The 17,964-nt window shown below is 52.3% G+C and overlaps 10 protein-coding genes across 10 annotated transcripts; 4 read left to right on the top strand and 6 right to left on the bottom strand.

The window, feature by feature from the left end:
* Positions 1 to 95: 95 nt before the first annotated feature.
* K452DRAFT_254062 (uncharacterized protein) lies at positions 96 to 1,209 on the bottom strand. Its single transcript, XM_033538315.1, has 3 exons — positions 611 to 1,209; positions 472 to 553; positions 96 to 415 (listed from the first exon to the last, which is right to left on the bottom strand). The coding sequence occupies exons 1-3, from the start codon at positions 1,158 to 1,160 to the stop codon at positions 310 to 312; spliced, it is 738 nt and encodes a 245-aa protein (XP_033395291.1). The 5' UTR covers positions 1,161 to 1,209; the 3' UTR covers positions 96 to 309.
* Positions 1,210 to 1,568: 359 nt separating this feature from the next.
* Positions 1,569 to 3,195, top strand: K452DRAFT_231960 (glycoside hydrolase family 28 protein; the record flags this gene model as incomplete). The annotated part of the gene is made up of 5 exons (XM_033537200.1): positions 1,569 to 1,850; positions 1,911 to 2,329; positions 2,392 to 2,547; positions 2,683 to 2,750; positions 2,891 to 3,195. 5 exons carry the CDS (start codon positions 1,569 to 1,571, stop codon positions 3,193 to 3,195), a joined length of 1,230 nt encoding a protein of 409 aa, XP_033395290.1.
* Positions 3,196 to 3,322: 127 nt separating this feature from the next.
* On the bottom strand, positions 3,323 to 4,848 carry K452DRAFT_254059 (uncharacterized protein). The gene is made up of 4 exons (XM_033538314.1): positions 4,813 to 4,848; positions 4,594 to 4,756; positions 3,754 to 4,543; positions 3,323 to 3,703 (listed from the first exon to the last, which is right to left on the bottom strand). Exons 1-4 carry the CDS (start codon positions 4,834 to 4,836, stop codon positions 3,439 to 3,441), a joined length of 1,242 nt encoding a protein of 413 aa, XP_033395289.1. The 5' UTR covers positions 4,837 to 4,848; the 3' UTR covers positions 3,323 to 3,438.
* A 394-nt stretch (positions 4,849 to 5,242) lies between these two features.
* On the top strand, positions 5,243 to 6,205 carry K452DRAFT_254056 (uncharacterized protein; the record flags this gene model as incomplete). Its single annotated transcript, XM_033538313.1, has 1 exon — positions 5,243 to 6,205. The coding sequence occupies exon 1, from the start codon at positions 5,300 to 5,302 to the stop codon at positions 6,203 to 6,205; it is 906 nt and encodes a 301-aa protein (XP_033395288.1). The 5' UTR covers positions 5,243 to 5,299.
* A 78-nt stretch (positions 6,206 to 6,283) lies between these two features.
* K452DRAFT_289578 (uncharacterized protein) lies at positions 6,284 to 8,162 on the bottom strand. The gene has a single exon (XM_033540851.1). It carries the CDS (start codon positions 8,140 to 8,142, stop codon positions 6,379 to 6,381), a length of 1,764 nt encoding a protein of 587 aa, XP_033395287.1. The 5' UTR covers positions 8,143 to 8,162; the 3' UTR covers positions 6,284 to 6,378.
* Positions 8,163 to 8,295: 133 nt separating this feature from the next.
* Positions 8,296 to 9,750, top strand: K452DRAFT_289577 (uncharacterized protein). Its single transcript, XM_033540850.1, has 4 exons — positions 8,296 to 8,375; positions 8,464 to 8,668; positions 8,725 to 9,035; positions 9,167 to 9,750. The coding sequence occupies exons 1-4, from the start codon at positions 8,313 to 8,315 to the stop codon at positions 9,737 to 9,739; spliced, it is 1,152 nt and encodes a 383-aa protein (XP_033395286.1). The 5' UTR covers positions 8,296 to 8,312; the 3' UTR covers positions 9,740 to 9,750.
* Positions 9,751 to 10,320: 570 nt separating this feature from the next.
* On the bottom strand, positions 10,321 to 13,548 carry K452DRAFT_254047 (uncharacterized protein). Its single transcript, XM_033538312.1, has 7 exons — positions 13,461 to 13,548; positions 13,267 to 13,390; positions 13,021 to 13,209; positions 12,457 to 12,967; positions 11,946 to 12,410; positions 10,753 to 11,895; positions 10,321 to 10,700 (listed from the first exon to the last, which is right to left on the bottom strand). Exons 1-7 carry the CDS (start codon positions 13,468 to 13,470, stop codon positions 10,605 to 10,607), a joined length of 2,538 nt encoding a protein of 845 aa, XP_033395285.1. The 5' UTR covers positions 13,471 to 13,548; the 3' UTR covers positions 10,321 to 10,604.
* A 318-nt stretch (positions 13,549 to 13,866) lies between these two features.
* Positions 13,867 to 15,975, top strand: K452DRAFT_320226 (uncharacterized protein). The gene is made up of 3 exons (XM_033544300.1): positions 13,867 to 14,077; positions 14,138 to 15,252; positions 15,306 to 15,975. Exons 1-3 carry the CDS (start codon positions 13,932 to 13,934, stop codon positions 15,677 to 15,679), a joined length of 1,635 nt encoding a protein of 544 aa, XP_033395284.1. The 5' UTR covers positions 13,867 to 13,931; the 3' UTR covers positions 15,680 to 15,975.
* Positions 15,976 to 16,287: 312 nt separating this feature from the next.
* K452DRAFT_300126 (uncharacterized protein) lies at positions 16,288 to 17,122 on the bottom strand (the record flags this gene model as incomplete). Its single annotated transcript, XM_033542300.1, has 2 exons — positions 16,288 to 16,502; positions 16,552 to 17,122. The coding sequence occupies 2 exons, from the start codon at positions 17,120 to 17,122 to the stop codon at positions 16,288 to 16,290; spliced, it is 786 nt and encodes a 261-aa protein (XP_033395283.1).
* Positions 17,123 to 17,236: 114 nt separating this feature from the next.
* Positions 17,237 to 17,943, bottom strand: K452DRAFT_254041 (uncharacterized protein). The gene is made up of 3 exons (XM_033538311.1): positions 17,717 to 17,943; positions 17,415 to 17,638; positions 17,237 to 17,361 (listed from the first exon to the last, which is right to left on the bottom strand). The coding sequence occupies exons 1-3, from the start codon at positions 17,889 to 17,891 to the stop codon at positions 17,332 to 17,334; spliced, it is 429 nt and encodes a 142-aa protein (XP_033395282.1). The 5' UTR covers positions 17,892 to 17,943; the 3' UTR covers positions 17,237 to 17,331.
* Positions 17,944 to 17,964: the final 21 nt, after the last annotated feature.

The raw sequence follows: 17,964 nt of genomic DNA, 5'->3' as shown, positions 1-17,964 counted from the left end.
AGCATAACCCCTTGCAGCAATAACGACATCAAGAAGAGTTGCCTAACCGTCACCGTCAAGCGAAATTCACCGTCTTGCGAGATGATAGTGCTTGTACGGAGTTGAAGAAGAAACGCAGTTGATATATGTATAGTATGCGTGCGTGTGCTCTAAGACCTTCCCATCTATACCCAGAACCCAGGATTGCAGCTAGACATGGGATACTGGAGGGGCTGCTTGTATCCTTCCCTACCTCGCTTGATGGTGACGGACGTTAAACAAAAACCCATGCGGTAGACCACCGTTGTGCGATTCTGGCTTGGACTGCGTTTAGACCAATTTCTTGGAAGCAACTCCAGCAGCCACATTAAGCCCCTCGACAATTTCTTGTCCAAAGACATAAATCATGTAGCTAGGCACAATAATCCAAGCGCCACTAGGCAAACGTGAGCAACCGGTCCCTTGGTTACCATACAATTAGAAAATGCTTACTTGGGGATGATCCAGAGGCATAAAAGGCTGGTAAAGTCATTGTGACCAATGTTTTCAAACCCACCGAAATATTCATTCAGCCCTATAGCCGAGTTAGCAAACCCACAAATGCCTTGATATGTACCGATGTCAATCTTACAATATAGCACAGTCTTGCTTACGGTCATGACAGCCGCTGTGAAACCCACAAGGACAGCCTTTCCAGCAGCATTACCCGCGACTTCTCTGCTCTGCGCGAACCATCCGACAAAAGCCCTCGATGGCGCGCCTCTACCCTTGGCGCCTGCTTGGGTACCATTTCTCAGAACCAACCACAAGTACACAAAATAAAAGATCGTCTCCACTGCATTCAAGCTAGCCTGAGCTGCAGTGAAGCCATTTTGAGAGTTGTACGCCGGCCAGCCGTAGACGTAGTCGATGGTACCGTACAACGCATATGGTTGCCATATGGGCCAATGAAGCTTACCACCCGGCATGCTGTGCGGCCGAAGAAATACATAGCCGGTATCCCAGATGACCAATGGCAGAGATATGGCAAGCCATAGCAGGGTCAGGTTGGAGGGTGTATGGGTCCACTGCGCGGATTTGGATCTGCGTGCGACGGCAGTGGAGGGAGTGGAGGCGCGTTTGGAGGGAGACGTGAGATCCGGGGACGGAAAGGCGGTCGGATGATTGCGCGTTGAGACCATGGCTTGTTGTAGAATTATCACCAACAGCGTGGGGGGGTCACCTGTTGTGTCGTTGGAGGATGTGGGACACCGGGTAGTAAGCGGGAGAGGCGCCACCAGCGCGGGGGTGCGTCATGGCGCGAATCGGCTACAGGGGACGTTCTCGTACCTGACCTTCTTCTGTTACCTGTACAGTACACACCTGCCAGCATCACGCAGGCTCGCGCAAATTTCAACCCGAGTCGCGGGGAAATACGTCAGTGTATGCACTCGATGCATGACAGGCAAGGGGGGGAGGATGCGGGGAAACAGGTCGCCCGTCTGTTACACTGGGAGAGCGGTAGAGAAAGAAACATAAAGCCAGCTGGGCTGTCCGATTCTGTCCGTGGTAAATCAATTGTGTTCCTTCCCTGAGCTTCCTGAGCTACGATGCACGTCCGAAGCCAATTTCCAGCTTTCCTTAATATTGTCATTTCCATTCTCTTCTTGTTCCTTTTCACTGCCACCGCGTGTGAAAGCGAAGAGAAAAAAGAGTGTATCGTGCAACCGGGTGAATACGGCTCCGATGATGCTGTTGCAATCAAGAGCGCATTTGATGAATGCGGCCATGGAGGAAAAGTGGTCTTTCTAAACGAGACCTACAACATCAACTCTGTGATGAACACAACTGGTCTTGAAGACTGTGAGATAGAACTACGTGGGACTCTTCTGGTATGCCGATATGCTATCTTACTGTACCTCGATGACCACTAATCATAGCTGTACATATAGTGGTCGACTGATATCTCCTACTGGCTCAACAATTCGATATCTATCGGCTACCAAAACCAGACCACCGCTTGGGTCTTTGGCGGGCGCAAAATCCATTGGCAGGGTTTCGGTTATGGAACATTTGACGGCAACGGTCAGGTGTGGTATGACTTTGTCAACGGCACATCCAACTATCCCCGGCGACCACAACAACTTCTAATCTGGGAGACGTACGATTCTGTTTTTGAGGGCATCAGGTTTGTCCAAAGCCAAATGTGGACAATGACCATCACAAAGTCGAACAGCGTCTTACTGCAAGATATATATGTCAACAGCACGAGCAACAACTCCGCTCCCACCCAAAACACGGATGGAGTTGACACAATTTATGCCTCAAACATCACATTTAACCGCTGGCATGTAATCAACGGTGATGATGCGTAAGGAGTTACAATGTTTTCATATGATGAAATTGTCATTATAACTAACTAACGCCATGAAGGATCTCATCCAAGGCAAATTCCTCAGACATCTTCGTCAATGATTGCATTTTTGAAGATGGGCAAGGTATAGCCATAGGAAGCATCGGGCAGTACAATGGCGTCTACGAATTCATCGAGAATTTCCATGTGAGGAACATAACCCTCAAAAACACAAGGTATGTGAGCAGCAGTAAATGCGCAGATGGAAATCCAGCTGACTTGAAAATAATTAGATGGGCAATGTAAGTAGAGGACTCCTACTGGCTGCATATCGTGGTCGTTCGAGCCTGTATACTGATATTATTGTGTAGTTACGTCAAAACCTGGACGGGAGTTCAAAAAGGCTATCCGCCGAATGGCGGCGGCGGAGGTATTGGTTGTAAGTACTCACCTCACATTCCGAGCAACAAATCAGTCTATATGGCAGGACATGGCTGACTTACCTGCTCACAGACGTCAGGAATATCAGTGAGGCCCTCTTGTAGGATTACCTCGCCATCTATGCTAACTGATATCTAGGCATGTATGATGTGCAGCATATATCCACGCGGGGCAACCTGGGAATCGATCAGTGCACTTCCTACAACGGACAGGAAGGCGACTGTGACACTTCAGAATTCCAAATATCTGACTTGTATTGGGGAAACATCTCTGGTACTACAAAGTCGGAGTACGCGGCAGAATTGCAATGCAGTGCCGAGGCGCCATGCCCTGGGGTAGAAATCACCAACGTCACGCTCACAGAAGTTGAGACAGGCACTTCTGTGGATAGCTATCAGTGTAGTAACGTTGAGGATCCTGTCGGGTTTGTCTGCGACGATTGACAGGCCGCGGTAATACACCCATCACTTTAGGATTGGCAGCCAACCAGCATATGTAGCCGATACGTTCATTTGCCATTGTACTACCGAACAATCTTAAAAAAGAGGTTGATCAAGCATGGTTTACGGTGTGAGTTTGACGATATGTGAGAGCACGGTGCCTATGATTACCCTTGGCTTAAAAGCGAAACGAACATAAAATTGGCCGTGTAGACATATAGACGATGTCACTATTGTTCATTCCTTTTACTTCAATGACCACACACCATTCTCCTCCACAATTTCGATTGGCCTCTTCTCATCGAGAGACCTACGACCGGCCTCCAAGATGGCGCCTGTGGCTATTGTGTTCTTCAACGTAGGCAGACCCCGCTTATCGAGCTCGTCCAAAGTGACTCTGCCTTCCTTTAGTGTGGTAACAGCGTCCACGAACTTTTCGAACGAGATGTAGCCGTAGCCAGTTTGGCCAGCGAAGTTTCCTTCTTCGTCCGGTGCGTACTTCATGTAAAATCTTTGCACCATGTCAGTAACCAGCTTGCTTTTCTGAAGACTGAGACTTACGGGTTGTACCAGACCAAACCTGCGTCGTCCTCGGTTACATCGTAGCCTCTCTTTGCCTGGTTGGTACGGATTTCGCCCTTGGATGCCATATAGTGGAAGTACTGATTGCTGTGCACGCCTGCCTTCTGTGGTGCTGTCCAGCTAGCAGTGTAGACACCAGTGGCCCTCTTCGACTCGTCCGATTTCTTCACCCAATCGACCAACAGCGTAATCGTGTCTTCAGTCTGCGGCGCACAGCCGAGGTCCGTGGCAATTCCCTTCGCCCCGCTTGCCATGACCTTGACCGGCTTGTAGTCGGGCACCATGGACTCATTGATGTCAATGTGGTGCGAGTTCAAGTAGTACGAGATGTCGCTGTCCTTACCGGCCCAGGCCTTGAACGTCTCCAGCTGCGATTTGGGTTGTGACATGTAGCTGTAAAAGTAGTTGAAGTCGCCCAGGTTCTTCGCTTTATAGCGTGCATCGGCATAGGCGGGGTCGAATCGTTTGTGGTGCTCGATGAAGACGAAGACGCCGTGCTTGCGCGATTCCTCGAGCAACTTCTGGTGGTGCTCCAGGAGCTGTACGGCAGGCTTAGTTATGAGGACGTGGATCTTGCGCTGGATTGCGTAGAGGGCGATTGGGAAGTGTGTGGTGTCGGGAGTGAATATGGTAATGGCATCGCCGGGAGACAGGGCGTCAATGGCCTCCTTGTAGGCATCGGCATCACGCTTGTCGTCGGCGGGGAAAGAGGAGAAGGAAGTGTCGAGCCCATTGTAGACCTGGGTAATGTTTTTGTGGAGATGTTCGCCTGGAGACGGTCAGTCTAAGAAGGTGTGGGTGGGGTGAAGGCTGGCGCACGAATGGCGGGGAACTTGTTGCCCGATGTGCCCACCATGCTCAACTTGTCGACCTTCCCTCTCCTCCGCAGGTCGAACATGGTCAGCCCAACGACGCCAACCTTCTTGTCTGAGCCAGACATGCCACCACCGACAAAGCCAGTGGTGTACTCGCCGGTGCCGACCTGGGCGCGAGTGATCAGCGGGCATTGCGGGGGCTGGGGTGCGGGAAATGGGTTACCATGAGAAGATTGAGGGGAGCCATTGCGAGTCAGCCTGGGTCAGGAGAGAATTGAGGGAGGGAAAGCAAGAGAGAAAGGGCGGCGCGGCAGCACCTCATAACTACCCATGGGCGGCGTCGGCGACGGAGGACGCGGGGAAAGCGGCATACGAAGGTAGGGCTGGGGTCAAGGGCAGTCGGCGGAAAAATGCACTGCGGGGGCGGGGCAAGCTGCCGTCATTCGCCGCGGCTTTGCCATTGGTGCGAAATTCATTCCCCGACGGCTTCTGACTGACCTCAACCCCACGCCATTGCTCTGCCGCATCTGCCTCACCAAAATGCTCTTCGACGCTCACGCTTATAAGTCTTGCTCCTTCCGTGCCCCAGATATGTCAATCTCACGTCCCTTTCCATTCTCATCCTCCTCATCCTCCTCATCATCGTCATGGCAGCAAACGGCACAGCAAAGGCGCGCACGCCGCTCCGTCATGGCATCTACTCCCCCACCATGACCTTCTTCAACCCCGACACGGAAGACCTCGACATCCCCATCATCAAGAAGCACGCCGTGCGTCTGGCCGAGGCCGGCCTTGTGGGTCTCGTCACCATGGGATCCAATGGAGAAGCGGTGCACCTCACTCGGGCCGAGAAGTCGGCAGTCACGCGAGCAACCCGAGACGCCCTCGATGAGGCTGGTTTTACGGATGTGCCCGTCATCGTTGGCGCCAGCGAGCAGAGCATCCGCGGCACCATCGAACTGTGCAAAGAGGCGGGCGCTGCGGGCGGCGAGTACGTGCTGCTCATCCCGCCTAGCTACTACCGTTATGCCATGGATGAAGCCGCGCTGTACGAGTACTACACCAGCGTGGCTGACGGCTCGCCTCTGCCCGTCATCATCTACAACTATCCCGGAGCCGTCGCCGGCATCGACATGGACAGTGACTTTCTGATCAAGCTGGCCCAGCATAAGAACATCATGGGCACAAAGTTTACGTGCGGCAACACGGGCAAGCTGACGCGCGTTGCTTTGGCCACAACTGCCACAACCGCCAAGAGCTCTGGAAGCGGCTACATGGCCTTTGGTGGCATGGCAGACTTCACCATGCAGACCGCAGCTAGTGGCGGCTCTGGCATCATCGCCGGCGGTGCGAACGTCATGCCAAAGACTTGCGTCAAGGTCTGGAACCTCTGGGCAGAGGGCCAGTTCGACAAGGCCATTGAGCTGCAAAGGGTGCTAAGCAAGGGTGACTGGGTCCTCACCAAGTCGGCCATTCCTGGAACAAAGTCAGCCATCCAGTCATACTACGGCTACGGCGGTTACCCCAGAAAACCACTCAAGAGATTGAGCGCCGAGCAAACTGAAGCAATCAAGCAAGGTATCAAGGAGGTCATGGAAGTTGAGAAGAGCTTGTAAATGAGATGCATGTCAACATCCCTTTCCCTACTGTTTCATATACCATAATCGGCCAGAGTATTATGCATTTGGGAGGCCTTATGCTTGTTGCCATCCATAGACGTTCTCTCGGGTTACTAGCATGCCTGCCGGGTTCGGTTGGTTTGTACAAAATCTATGCATTCAAACCTCATCTATAAGCCAAATGATTCATGATGCCAAAACACATCTCTCTGCCTAAAGACCCAAGGTTTGACGCACTGCCGCAACTCCTTGATAATGCTCTCAGGCCCACAGGCAAGAACTGCGACTTTGCCGGTGCAGCTAGTGAAGGCCTCATCGACAATAGCACGCAGGTCGGGGCGTCCATGTCCCACGACCATGCCGTGCGCCTTTTCCGTGTCCTCCTGGAGCAAGGTGTCACCATCCGCAAGCTCAAGGTCGTCCAGAAGACCCTGATCATCGCGCTCCCCGTCAGATGGACTGCGTGTCACAAACACCTCTACCGACTTTCTTGGGCGCTCATGTTCATCATCCGACACTTCAACACCAGCACCAGAGTGCTTAGGAAACGCCCATCGCGTTTCTGCGAGCCGTTTCACAGCCCACACAAACCTGACTCGGGCTCTGATGACAGGGTCATTTTCCCCAACATTCGTTGCCTCGACTATGGCACGATACATTGGTATGGTAAAGGTCGCGCCGACACCACCGGCAACCAACAAGACGTAGTCGAACTCGCGAAAATTGGGGAAGCGGGACGATGCGCCATACGGGCCTTCAATCGTCAGTGGTATGCTCACAGGTGCGGCACCGGCATCTGACTGTGCGCGTAGCGATTTGGCAAGTTCCACGAGCCGCTTAGTATTTCCGTTGAGAGTGCGCGCAACCAAGAGCAGTTGTTTGTCTTTGGAGGGCAAGGAGGCAATTGTGAAGGGATTGGTGCGACGCCGTATGACAAGCGAATTCACGGCGCTAAGGGAGAGCTGGCCTAAGGGTGGTCTGCTCAAATGGACGTGCTGGCCAGGTGACAACTCTTTTGCATCCTTCTCAAATGGCACTGGGATTGCGACTTGGACCAGATTAGTTCCTGGTATCAGGGTAATGGTCCCGGAAAATTGGTGCATTTTGCGGCCTTTGAGAATGGCGGCGAGTATGCAAACGGCAAGCACTTCGAACACATAAGTGCGCAGGTGCTGAACGTGCCAGATGAGCACGTCGACTACGATGATGGCCGTTGAAACATGTATCGTGTAGAAGACGCGGTAGTTCCACTTCCGTATGACTCCGAGGGCGGTGGTGCTCATGACGGAAAACATTATGAAGCTAATAAGTCCGGTGATGACATCCACTTCCCGGATACGCTTCTGGATAAGTCCTGACTGAAGGAAGAAGTTGAAGTAGAAACCAGCATGCAAAGCAAAAAAGAAGGTGAGAATCTTTCCAAAGATCTGATGCAACATGATAACACGCTCGTAGGAGAGTCGGGTCAGCAGTTGAATAGGGGAATGAGAGGAACGCATAGCAAGGAGATAGTGCAGTGGCAATTGGGAGGCCGCCACGATGCCGAAGCGCTTGGTAAGGTGAAGATAATCATTGCCGGTCTTGTGAATGCAGAGGAAGAAAAGCCAAGCGGTCCACATCAGCCCTAGAAGAGTTTCACCTTTGGTGAACCATCCTCGACGTATGGGCTCATCTGCCCACCATCGTAACTGGTTGTAGGCTTGCTCCACCCGCGCGATGCAAGTTTTTGGATTGCGGCTGGTCGCTTGTGGGTGCGGAGAACGAGGTCGCTCCGGAGTACAGTTTCGGAATGCCCATCGCGCAAGGAAAGCCAGCTGGGGTAGGAGAAGAGGAACAAGGACAGACCACTGGGCTACGATGGCGTATTGATCCAGGAGATGGCGCCTGGTGGCCTTTTGCTCGTCGTCGAGCGTGACGAAGCTGTAGCCCAGCATGGCGGCGACCAAGTCCTGGTGAGGGAGTCGTTCAACACGTCCCCACGATCCCGAGCCGAGATCGTCGGTATCTATGTAAGCGAGCGGACCCTGGCGTGTCTGGGAGGACCCCGCTGCTTATCCCCGCCGTTGTTATGATTTCCTCCCCGCAACGTTCCACGACGGTCGTCATGTCTCAGACTTTGCCCGTTGTTCCCCTATGGCTCGACGTCGATCCCGGTATATTCACTCCTGTCTCTCCCTATGCCAAAGCTAACCTCTCCTAGGCCACGATGTACGCCCCGCGCCCCACGTTCCTCTACCCCTCCTAACCTTTCCCAGGATGCCTTCGCCCTCCTTCTTGCCGCTCATAGTCCCAAGACCGAGCTACTTGGAGTTAGCACTGTGCATGGCAATGCTTCACTGCATCACACAACCCAAAACAGCCTGAGCATTTTGCAAGCCATAGGACGTCGAGGGATCCCGGTATATCCCGGAGCCTCCAAGCCTTTGGTCCGCGATGCCGTGCACGCGGCCAGCATCCACGGTATCCTTTGAACTCCATGACCGACCATGCGAGGCGGGTCTGCTGAGATGTCACAGGCGAATCTGGGCTAGACGGAACGACACTATTGCCCAAGCCCATACATTCTGCTGTACGAGAAGTTGATCACGTAGAGGCAACGTACAAGGCTCTGATTGCTACTCGCCCCAAATCAGCTTGGCTTGTAGCAACCGGCTGCTTGACCAACGCCGCTCGCGTGATCCAAGCTCATCCGGACTTGGCAGATCATTTGGCAGGCTTCAGCATCATGGGCGGGGCTGTCGGTGGAGGCTTCACCAATGCACCCATGGGAAGAGTCCACGGGGAAGGTGAAAGGTTTGGTAATTGGACACCCGTTGCCGAGTTTAATGTATGGTGCCTACTCTAAATGTCTATACGGCTTGCTAACAACCCGACAGATATACGTAAGTGAACCCTCAACTATATCAAGGAGTTGAAACGATAGCAAAGGTATGCGATAAGGGTCTAACAATACCACAGTGTGACCCAGAAGCCGCGCAGTTCCTTCTTACACATCCGGTTATGGCTCCTAAGACCACCATCATGCCTTTGGATGTGACCCATCAAGTCCTAGGCAACACATCGGTTCAGAAAAAGCTTCTTGGACTTGATGGTGAACTATCAGCCAGCAAAGCTGAAAGGCTTCTTCCATCCTCCATCCGTGCTCTCTATTACGAAATTTTGACTTTCTTTGCAAAGGCTTACGCCGATGAATTTGGTCTTGTAGAAGGACCACCACTACATGACCCACTGTCAGTTGCCGCTTGTTTCGAACCTGGCCTCTTTCATGACCACGGGGAGAGGTTCGCCGTGGAGGTTGTCACTGAGGGCATCCACAAGCCGGACCTGCTGCATCGAGCAGACGCAGAGGGCGTAGGCCAACTTGGACGAATACTGGTTACGAAGTTGGAGGAAGGCCAATCTGGAATTCGGATCCCGCGTAGCCTTAATGTTGCAGCATTTTGGGAATTGATTGACAAAGCCTTATGTGAGGCAGAGAAATCCTCTCCCATCCCACCCCTGACTGCAGACTGGTGGGATACTAGACCATGAGTACAGACAGTCCTATATAACGAATCTCCTTTTGTATATAAGAATGTTCCGTCCAAATTTTGCATGGCTAGCCACTGTGATATGCCGTCTTTTTAGCACATTTGACCAAAGATCCTCGCCGCTTTCACCAGCAATACAGACCATAAAGATCCTAGACAGTAACTCCAGCACATGCATTGACATGCTTTACAGCTGGCATATTTATCTTTATATCAAATCTTCCTCCCGTTTTTCAATGTCTTAAAAAGCGCCAGAGGTCGATGGGAAAAGCATGATCGGACGAAGCTATGACGAACTACGTGTTATCACAAAGTTCTGTTTGTGGTGAGACATGTTGGTGCAGAAAGATAGTCAGTAACGGTAGTAGGCAATCTCTATAAGCTAGGGTGTTGGACATCTTTGTGATAGTGTATACAAATGCGCAGCTAATACTCTGAGAATATCAAGCTGGTTGTGATGATGCCCAGAACATCGGGTAAAGGTAAGGCATAGTCCGCATATCCCACAAATGATTCCTGGACTTAAACAATTCCGTCTAACTGGGGACGGGGTCTCAAGAAGCGTTGCTATGGCGAGTTGTGGCACTGTTAGGATTGTCCGGCGGCTGAACCGTCTCCATACAGGCTAAATGCGACCTTCCCATTAATCTCACTTGGATGTAGGCTGATGATACTTGTGGTCCAGAAAACATGGTTTATGCTTATTCTTCATTAGTTGCAACTGTCTCGCGGATAATTGTAAAAACCCTTTCGTGCCAATGCCCTTCTAATGCTGCATGGCAAAGTCAATTCACGCTGAGGTATGGAAAATCTCGTACTTCATGTCCGAATGCAGTGCCGCCGCCGCCAATCTTACTATGGGCTGCTTATGTAGGCTCGGACCAATCCACCTGCTCCATGACGGCATCACCGCCCTTGGTGTACCCAACCTTCAACCTCAGGCGAAGTTTGGCGGGTAGAGCCTAGTTGGACCGTTAGTCATGACCTTGAGTGTTCCAGAATATGTTAACTTACCCCAGTGACAGCGGCTATCCTCATTTGCTGCGTTGCTTCTTGGCCGCCATCAAGTTCCCCGTTGCTGATTGCCTGCAATTGCAACTTTTGGCTCTTGGGGACAGCAGCCTGCAGGTTGACATTGCTCATATGTTCGACATTGCTGTTGTTGCGGAATCGTGCCAGAATTTGTGCAGTGTTGCCACTCCTCTGGATTTGGAAGGTGATCTGGAGGTCGTTCTTGCCGTAAGCCATATGTGCCGGAGCGCCACTAGGTGGCGGCGTGGCAGCAACTGGTGGGGGTGTCGCCATGCCACTGAAGAGATCTGCAGATGCGGCGGTCTTTGCAACCTGCGGCTGGGGCGTAGTGCTGGGAGTGTTGAAGAGATCCATGATGGAGCTGACGTTTGACTGTCCAGCAGGTGGAGGAGAAGTGGTTTGAGGAGGGGGAGAAGACACCGAGGCACCGCCACCAAGGATGTCTGCGAGTAGATCGGCGTTGTTTTGGCCCGCGTTGACTGTACTGCTGATATCTGGTCCTGGGACATCCGAGCCACCCATGAGGTCCAAGAGCATGTCCTGCTCCGTAACTTGACTGGGCTTCTTTTTGGCTGCGATCTTGGAGTTCCGTTTCTTGCTCGTTGCCTCTCCTAGCACTCTCTGCGACTCCCGGATTTCTGGTGGAGGCATCTTTTCCAAAACGCCTCTCCTGATCTGGTCGTAGCCAAAGAGATTTCCGTATTCCAGAGAGCGTTGTTGAACCTCTACATCAAGATGAGTCTGATGAGCGAGCATCAAGCGCCGCAGGCGGTCAAGCTGAGCGGGGTCGGAAAGTCTCGTAGTCAATTTCATCGCGGCCGTTATGATGTACTCGGTCACGATGAGACCTGCGTAATTGCTGTTGAGGATCGTCGTGAAAACATCCACAATGTCACTTTCTTTAACTTCCTTCACCAGCTCCTCCTCTTCATATTGTCCGCCACGCAGAAGAGCATCACCGTATTCCCCAATAGCCCAGGAACCAGCCAGCGTAAGGCCTTCTTGGGTAATGTCATCCTTGAGACTGGCGTACAGTTTTTGGACCGAGTAGGTCTGCAGGTCAGGAGTGTTTGCGACAAGACGGACGAACGAAGAGAGAATCTGTTCCTTTACGTAGTTGCCAGCCTGCACACGGTGTCAGAACAGAGAAGACCTGAGAGATCTGGGAACCTTACCAGCTTAAGCACCCTGAGCATAGTGTCGATGTGCCATCTTTTGTTAGGTGCGAAGCGATCCGCCGCAATACCAATCTGGGTTGTCATGATAGGCTTGAACTCATTGTCGGCAACCTCCAAGAAAGACAGCAACTCCCGGATAAGTACGCGGACGTTACTCTCGTTAATCAGAGTAAAGCTGAGATCGAGCGCTCTTCTTCTGATGCTGATGTCCGGGTCCCGCAGACAATCCAGGATGGTGTTGCGATGCCGCTGCACAGCATTTGGTTCTACCGCCACGACCTTGATCAAAGTGTTAAGCGCGACGTATCTGATGTTGTTATCACGGTTTGACAGGAATTTTCCGAGGATGTTAACACCAAGGACGCGCAAGCCCGAATCGGCTTCAATATCGAGGATCGTAAGGACAGCTTCGTACAATATGGAGTTGCCAACGTTCTTGGTCGAGTCCGTGTTCGTAGCGACCTGGCTCTATCAGCGGATGTTCAACTCTTTGTAGCGCGATCTTTACCTGGGCCAAGATGTCGTTGATTTGCTCGCTCGTCTGGGGATCACCGCGAGCAAAAACGCGTAACAGTCCGAGAATTTTGACTTGCAAGAAGGGGTCCGTAATGCCAGTAACATCATGCTCAGGCGCGTATCCGGAGCTAGCAAGACTCTTCAATATTTTGACCAAGGAAGGCGTCAGCGGCCTGAACATTTCCGTAACGCCCAGCTCATCGCCCTCCGCCTCGTCCGCCTCGCACATGCTCGTCACCAACGTAATACCACAGAGCAAGACGCCGTGGTTTCTGTCAGAGAGAAGCAACTTGGCTTTTTCGAAGAAGTGTTCCTGCAGATCGGGCACCTTCCGGCATATCTTCATGGCGCAAAGAGCGGCCTTGCGACGGATGTAGGGATTGGCGCTAGAGAGAATCGTTTCGATCTCGGGGAACAAGTCTCGCGACATCTCGACTGAGGCAATGTTGCCCAGCGTGCAGAGCGCAAGGCCGACAATGTATTGGTTGGGATGGTTTAAGTCACTGGGGCAGTCAATCAGCATACACCCATACTGCCAGCGGGGGCGCGAACGCACTTCTTCAGAGAATTGGTGACCAGAGTCAAAACTTCCTGGTTCTCGTCCAGCAGAAGCATGGTTCCCAGGTAGCCTAATCGCTTGTCGGCGAAGCGCGGGGAAGCCAGGAGCTTGAGACATTCTATCTGGCCGAAATGCGTACGCTCTCCGAGGGTAAAGAGATAAAGTAGCTTTGCGACGTTGTTTCGGCTGGAGAGGCGTCAGTACCCAGCAGGCGGCGTGCGTGTCGCGGCGGTGTGGACGAACCGAGTATTGGGGTTGTGGCTCTCCTCCCTGAAGCTGGCACGAATTGCAGCGCTTTCCTTCTGGACGACGGCTCGCTCATCCGCGATGGTTTTGGCGGCCCGCACGTTGCGGATGAACTGCTTGACTGAAAGGCGGGACACACAGGTCAGTAGGAGGGCGGGCGCGGCGCGGGATGGAGCCTGGCGAGGACGTACGGGAGCTCATAGCGTCGGTCTCGGGGACCCCAGGTGGCGCGGCGGGGTCGAGGGCAGAGGATGGCGAAGTCTGGGCGAGAGGGCAGGGCGAGGACAAGCGAGTCGGGTTGAGTCGATCAACGTGCGAGCGAGAGCTTCATCAGCGAAGCATGGATGGCTCCGTGTATGTTGGCCTCCCGTACGGGCACGCTTGGCGCTCCGCTCGGCGCCATGCCGCTTCCGGGAAACGCATCAGATACGATAACCTTAGATGCCCCTAACTAGCTTCATCGGATCTGACGCACGCCCAGGCCGCGTGCATACCTACAGGTGGCCGTTCAGCTCTCTCCTTTTTCATTTTACCTGGCATACAAAGCCTCGTTGTTTGCCTGTGCTCCTCCGACCACCTGTACATACTTTCCGCCATCCTCCTCTCAGTTGGGGAAAAAAAGCCACTCTCTCAACTGGACATTGCGGAACCCCGACACCGTGATGTCCTCCTTCACCACTTCCGCCGAGCCTATGCCTCAGGCCAACGGTTACGAACCGGACATCGCCCAGCCTAGAGCCAGAAAGCCTGGAAATCCCCAGGTATTGCGCGCTGCCAACGAAGACCCGCCGGCTTCCGGACTTTCGAGGTACGTATCTGTCCATTGCCTTCCGTATCTGGTAAGCTTACTTACATGGGCTACTCCTAGTGGCCGCTCAACTCCCCTGCCGCCCGATGCCCCGCCATCTCTCCAAGCTCAGCACGATGCGAAGAAACAAATTCGTGCGCAGCAAAAGCGCCGTTTGTTTCCTACCATTGAGTACACTTCTCGTGTTTCCCACTTCGACCCGCACAGTGACCACCATGACTTTCGCGGCTTCTTCGTTCTCTTCTGGATCGGCCTAGCCATTGGCGTCATCACGACCATGTTGCGCAACCTCAGGGAGACTGGCTACCCCTTCAAAATTCGCCAATGGGATCTCTTCACCGCAAACATCTGGGAAATGGGCATAAGTGACCTGGCCATGGTCGCAAGCACAGCTGTCAGCCTCCCGCTGCACAAGTTGTTCGACAGCAGCAAAGGTGATCTCCGCTGGAAGAAATCCGGAATGATTATCCAAAGTGCCTATCAGGCAGTCTGGTTACTGTTCTGGACTTGCTGGCCCTTTATTCGCAGCTGGACGTGGACGGCCCAGGTCTTCTTCACCCTCCACTTCCTTGTGATGCTGATGAAGATGCACTCTTATTCCTTCTACAACGGTCATTTGAGCGAGACTAAGCATCGCCTCGACGAGCTCGATACGCCGGAGACGGCATCCACTGAAGCTGCTGTTAAGTACCCAAGCCCGGACAGGCCTCTGTCAGACCGCACTCCTGAAGAAGAAAAGCAAGATGCTCTCGACCATGGCGAAACCCTCAGACAGCTGAGAGAGGACCTTGCTTATGAACTCATCTCCCCACTTGGCAACGTCAGCTATCCGAACAACCTGACTGTGCTTAACTACATCGATTTTCTCTTTTGTCCAACTCTCTGCTACGAGCTTGAGTACCCAAGAACTGCGAACAGAAACTGGCTTGAGCTTTTCTACAAGACACTCGCAGTCTTCGGTTGCATTTTCCTTCTCACCTTCATGGCCGAGCAGTTCGTCATGCCAGTCTTGGACGCCTCGGCGGACAGCCTGCAGGCCACGGCAACCTTTTCCGAGTGCGCCCTGATCATAGCAGAGACTATCAGCAAGCTCCTGTATCCTTTCATGTTCATTTTCCTTCTGGTTTTCCTCGTCATTTTCGAGTATGTCTTGGGAGCTTTTGCCGAGATCACCTGTAAGTTTTTCCCCTTGGGTACTTTAATTGATTCATATATTGACATGTTTCAGGTTTTGCCGACCGTCATTTCTACGCTGATTGGTGGAACAGCTGCGATTGGCTCGAGTTCTCTCGTGAATGGAACATTCCCGTTCACCACTTCTTCCGTCGTCACGTCTACTCTGCTTCTCGTGGCCAGTTCTCTCGTTCTACGGCTACCTTCATCACTTTCTTCATCAGTGCTCTGGGGCATGAGCTTGTCATGGGCTGTATCACCAAGAAGCTTCGTGGCTACGGAGCCTTCGCCTTGATGCTCCAAATACCAATTGTCATGGTGCAACGAAGCAAGTGGGTCAGGGGCAGGACACTCCTCAACAACATCCTTTTCTGGTGTTCCATGATTCTGGGCCTGTCCATGATGTGCGCCCTTTACGTCTTGCTGTAAGGCATCCTAGCATATTATGCGTCCTTCAGTTGGCAGCGCAGTTCTTGCTTTGCGCGTCGAGGGTTTGGTTATACCCGTCGGTTTTGTGCTTCGTGCAAGATACCCCAATACTTTACTTCCAACTCATTTCGTATAGCTACATTTGCGGCGTTCTGCAAAGATGGGTAGAAGTTTCTCTGGGCCATACGGCTTATTTTCTTTTTTCATAGAGACTGGCTTCATCGTCGCGGTCGAATCTTCACTTTAGCTAACAGTCTATACTGGATCTCTTTACAACATATATCATCAATCGCCATCATACCTTTGTGTCAAACTTAGTGATTTTTACGCCCTACCACTGTTGATGGAATTTGCCAATGCTAATTGTTTTGCAAACCCCCGCTAAATTGATCTTATTTTTACTGCGTACTGAAAGAATCGGCGTTAATTCTGAAAGCCCGCGCATGAAAGCGAGAGTGCTGTTTGTTGCAAAGACAGTTATGTCTTCTGGTGATAGTGAGAGCCGTGTGCCATGCGCCTTTGAGTGCTACAGAGCTTTCGCAATCGTTCCCACAAGCCATTCCTGCTCGAGCATGCCTGAATCTGCCCGCAACGCACGAGTGTTCACATCACCGAATCAGCAAGAGTGCCGTACCACCGAATGCAAGGCACGGAAACCCGCAAACTCCAGTGCAGGAACGGAGCACTTCGCGCACCTGGCCCGCCATCATCTGTGCCCAGCCATCGTGGATCGCCAGGTCAGTGAGGTTTCTTTCGACTTCTGGTCGCGCGTAGAAGAATGCTAGCAAAAGACCTAGTGCGAGACGGACGTCCTCTTTTACATCTATTCCTATTAGCAAACGTGGTTTTCGTTTTCGTATGAGTGGCCTCACCTGCGGGAGCTGCTGCAAATCTATCGGCTATCTCGTCCATAGCAGAGCGGATAAGATGGTGGAGGGACAAGACGATGCGCTGTGCAGTGATGGACAAGATGGACACAGACGCAAAGACAAAGAAGCGACCGTAGCGGGGTTGGAGGTGGTGGAGGATGTTGCCGATTAGAGTGACGTATTCTTCGATGTCGCTGTCTACAGCGATGGCGCTGAGGTGGTCGATCCAGTTTACACTGTTTTCAGCTGGGGTTGACTTGGCGGCTCTATGTCCTTGACGTGTGGGAAGAGGGGATGCGCTGTGCGTCATGTTTAAGGGCGTGCTGACTGTGGTGGTGCTTAGGAAGACATGGTCGGGTTGGGGCACTGCGCCAGGACTTGCGCTGAGGGTAGCAGTGGGGAAAGTGTCAGGATCATTATGGCAAGAACGGTTGTAAGCAGTTGGAATCATCTCTGCGACTTGCTGACCAAAGACATTTGCTCCTTTGATAATAGCTATGCTGACCAGAAAGAGCCCGGCACTGAGGCCAGTGACCCAAGGCGTGTCGGTGGTGCCAGACCAACGCCGAGGCATCTTGCGGGACGGGCAGGAATGCGAGATGGGATGCTGACTTGGTGGTGTTGGTAGAGTTTGTTAAAGGACATGGCAGACATGTAGGTCAAACGTTGATGAAATCGTTTGTTTGTTGTTTGTTGTAGGTCTCCTCACCATTGAGCTAGGAAAGTTGTGTAGGAAAACTAAATTCCGGTCAAGAAACACTCAACTAACACCGCTTAGTTTCCTTATTTGGCAGCACTCTGTGCAGCCGTATCCTATTCTCTCGTAAGCATATAATATCATCCTAGAAACCAAATTGAACACTTACAAGGTAGACTTGGTAGAAATCCATCTTAACATTGTCCTCCTCCTTGACCAAGTGAGCTCTCGCGCCCCAGTCCACCGACGCCTTCTTGCCGTCCTTGAGCACATAGTCGACAATTCCATACAACATAACCTCGTCGGCATTGTTGCCGGCCGGGAAAATCTTCAGCGGTTGATGCTTCCTGCTGGCAACCTTTTCCCACATGCCCTTGCGCACGGCAAGAATTTCTTTTTTACAAATTAGCATGATATTTTAATGTCGACCAGGGGGATCTCAACGCCTGAGATGAACGTTGAGTGACGCACCATCGGTGCCCTTGGCACGCTTCGAGGCCATTATCAAAGTGGCATCTTTGGTGAAATTCGTAACGTATTTGTCGTGCGCATCAGGAGTGTCTGAGGTAGCGTAGAAGTCCTCAAAGAACTTCTTGTACGCCGGGTCGAAGGCGAGATTAGGGTACTCGGAAGCGTAGGCGGACATGCTGAAAGTATGTTTGTGTCGTGATGACGGCCTTGCAGGTACACTAGGAGACTACCTAATATCGCAGGCTACG

Source organism: Aplosporella prunicola (genome assembly GCF_010093885.1).
Source record: "Aplosporella prunicola CBS 121167 unplaced genomic scaffold K452scaffold_19, whole genome shotgun sequence".
In the NCBI taxonomy this organism is placed as follows: domain Eukaryota; kingdom Fungi; phylum Ascomycota; class Dothideomycetes; order Botryosphaeriales; family Aplosporellaceae; genus Aplosporella; species Aplosporella prunicola.
Note: the sequence above shows the minus strand (reverse complement) of the source record. Positions and strands in the feature narration are given on the sequence as shown.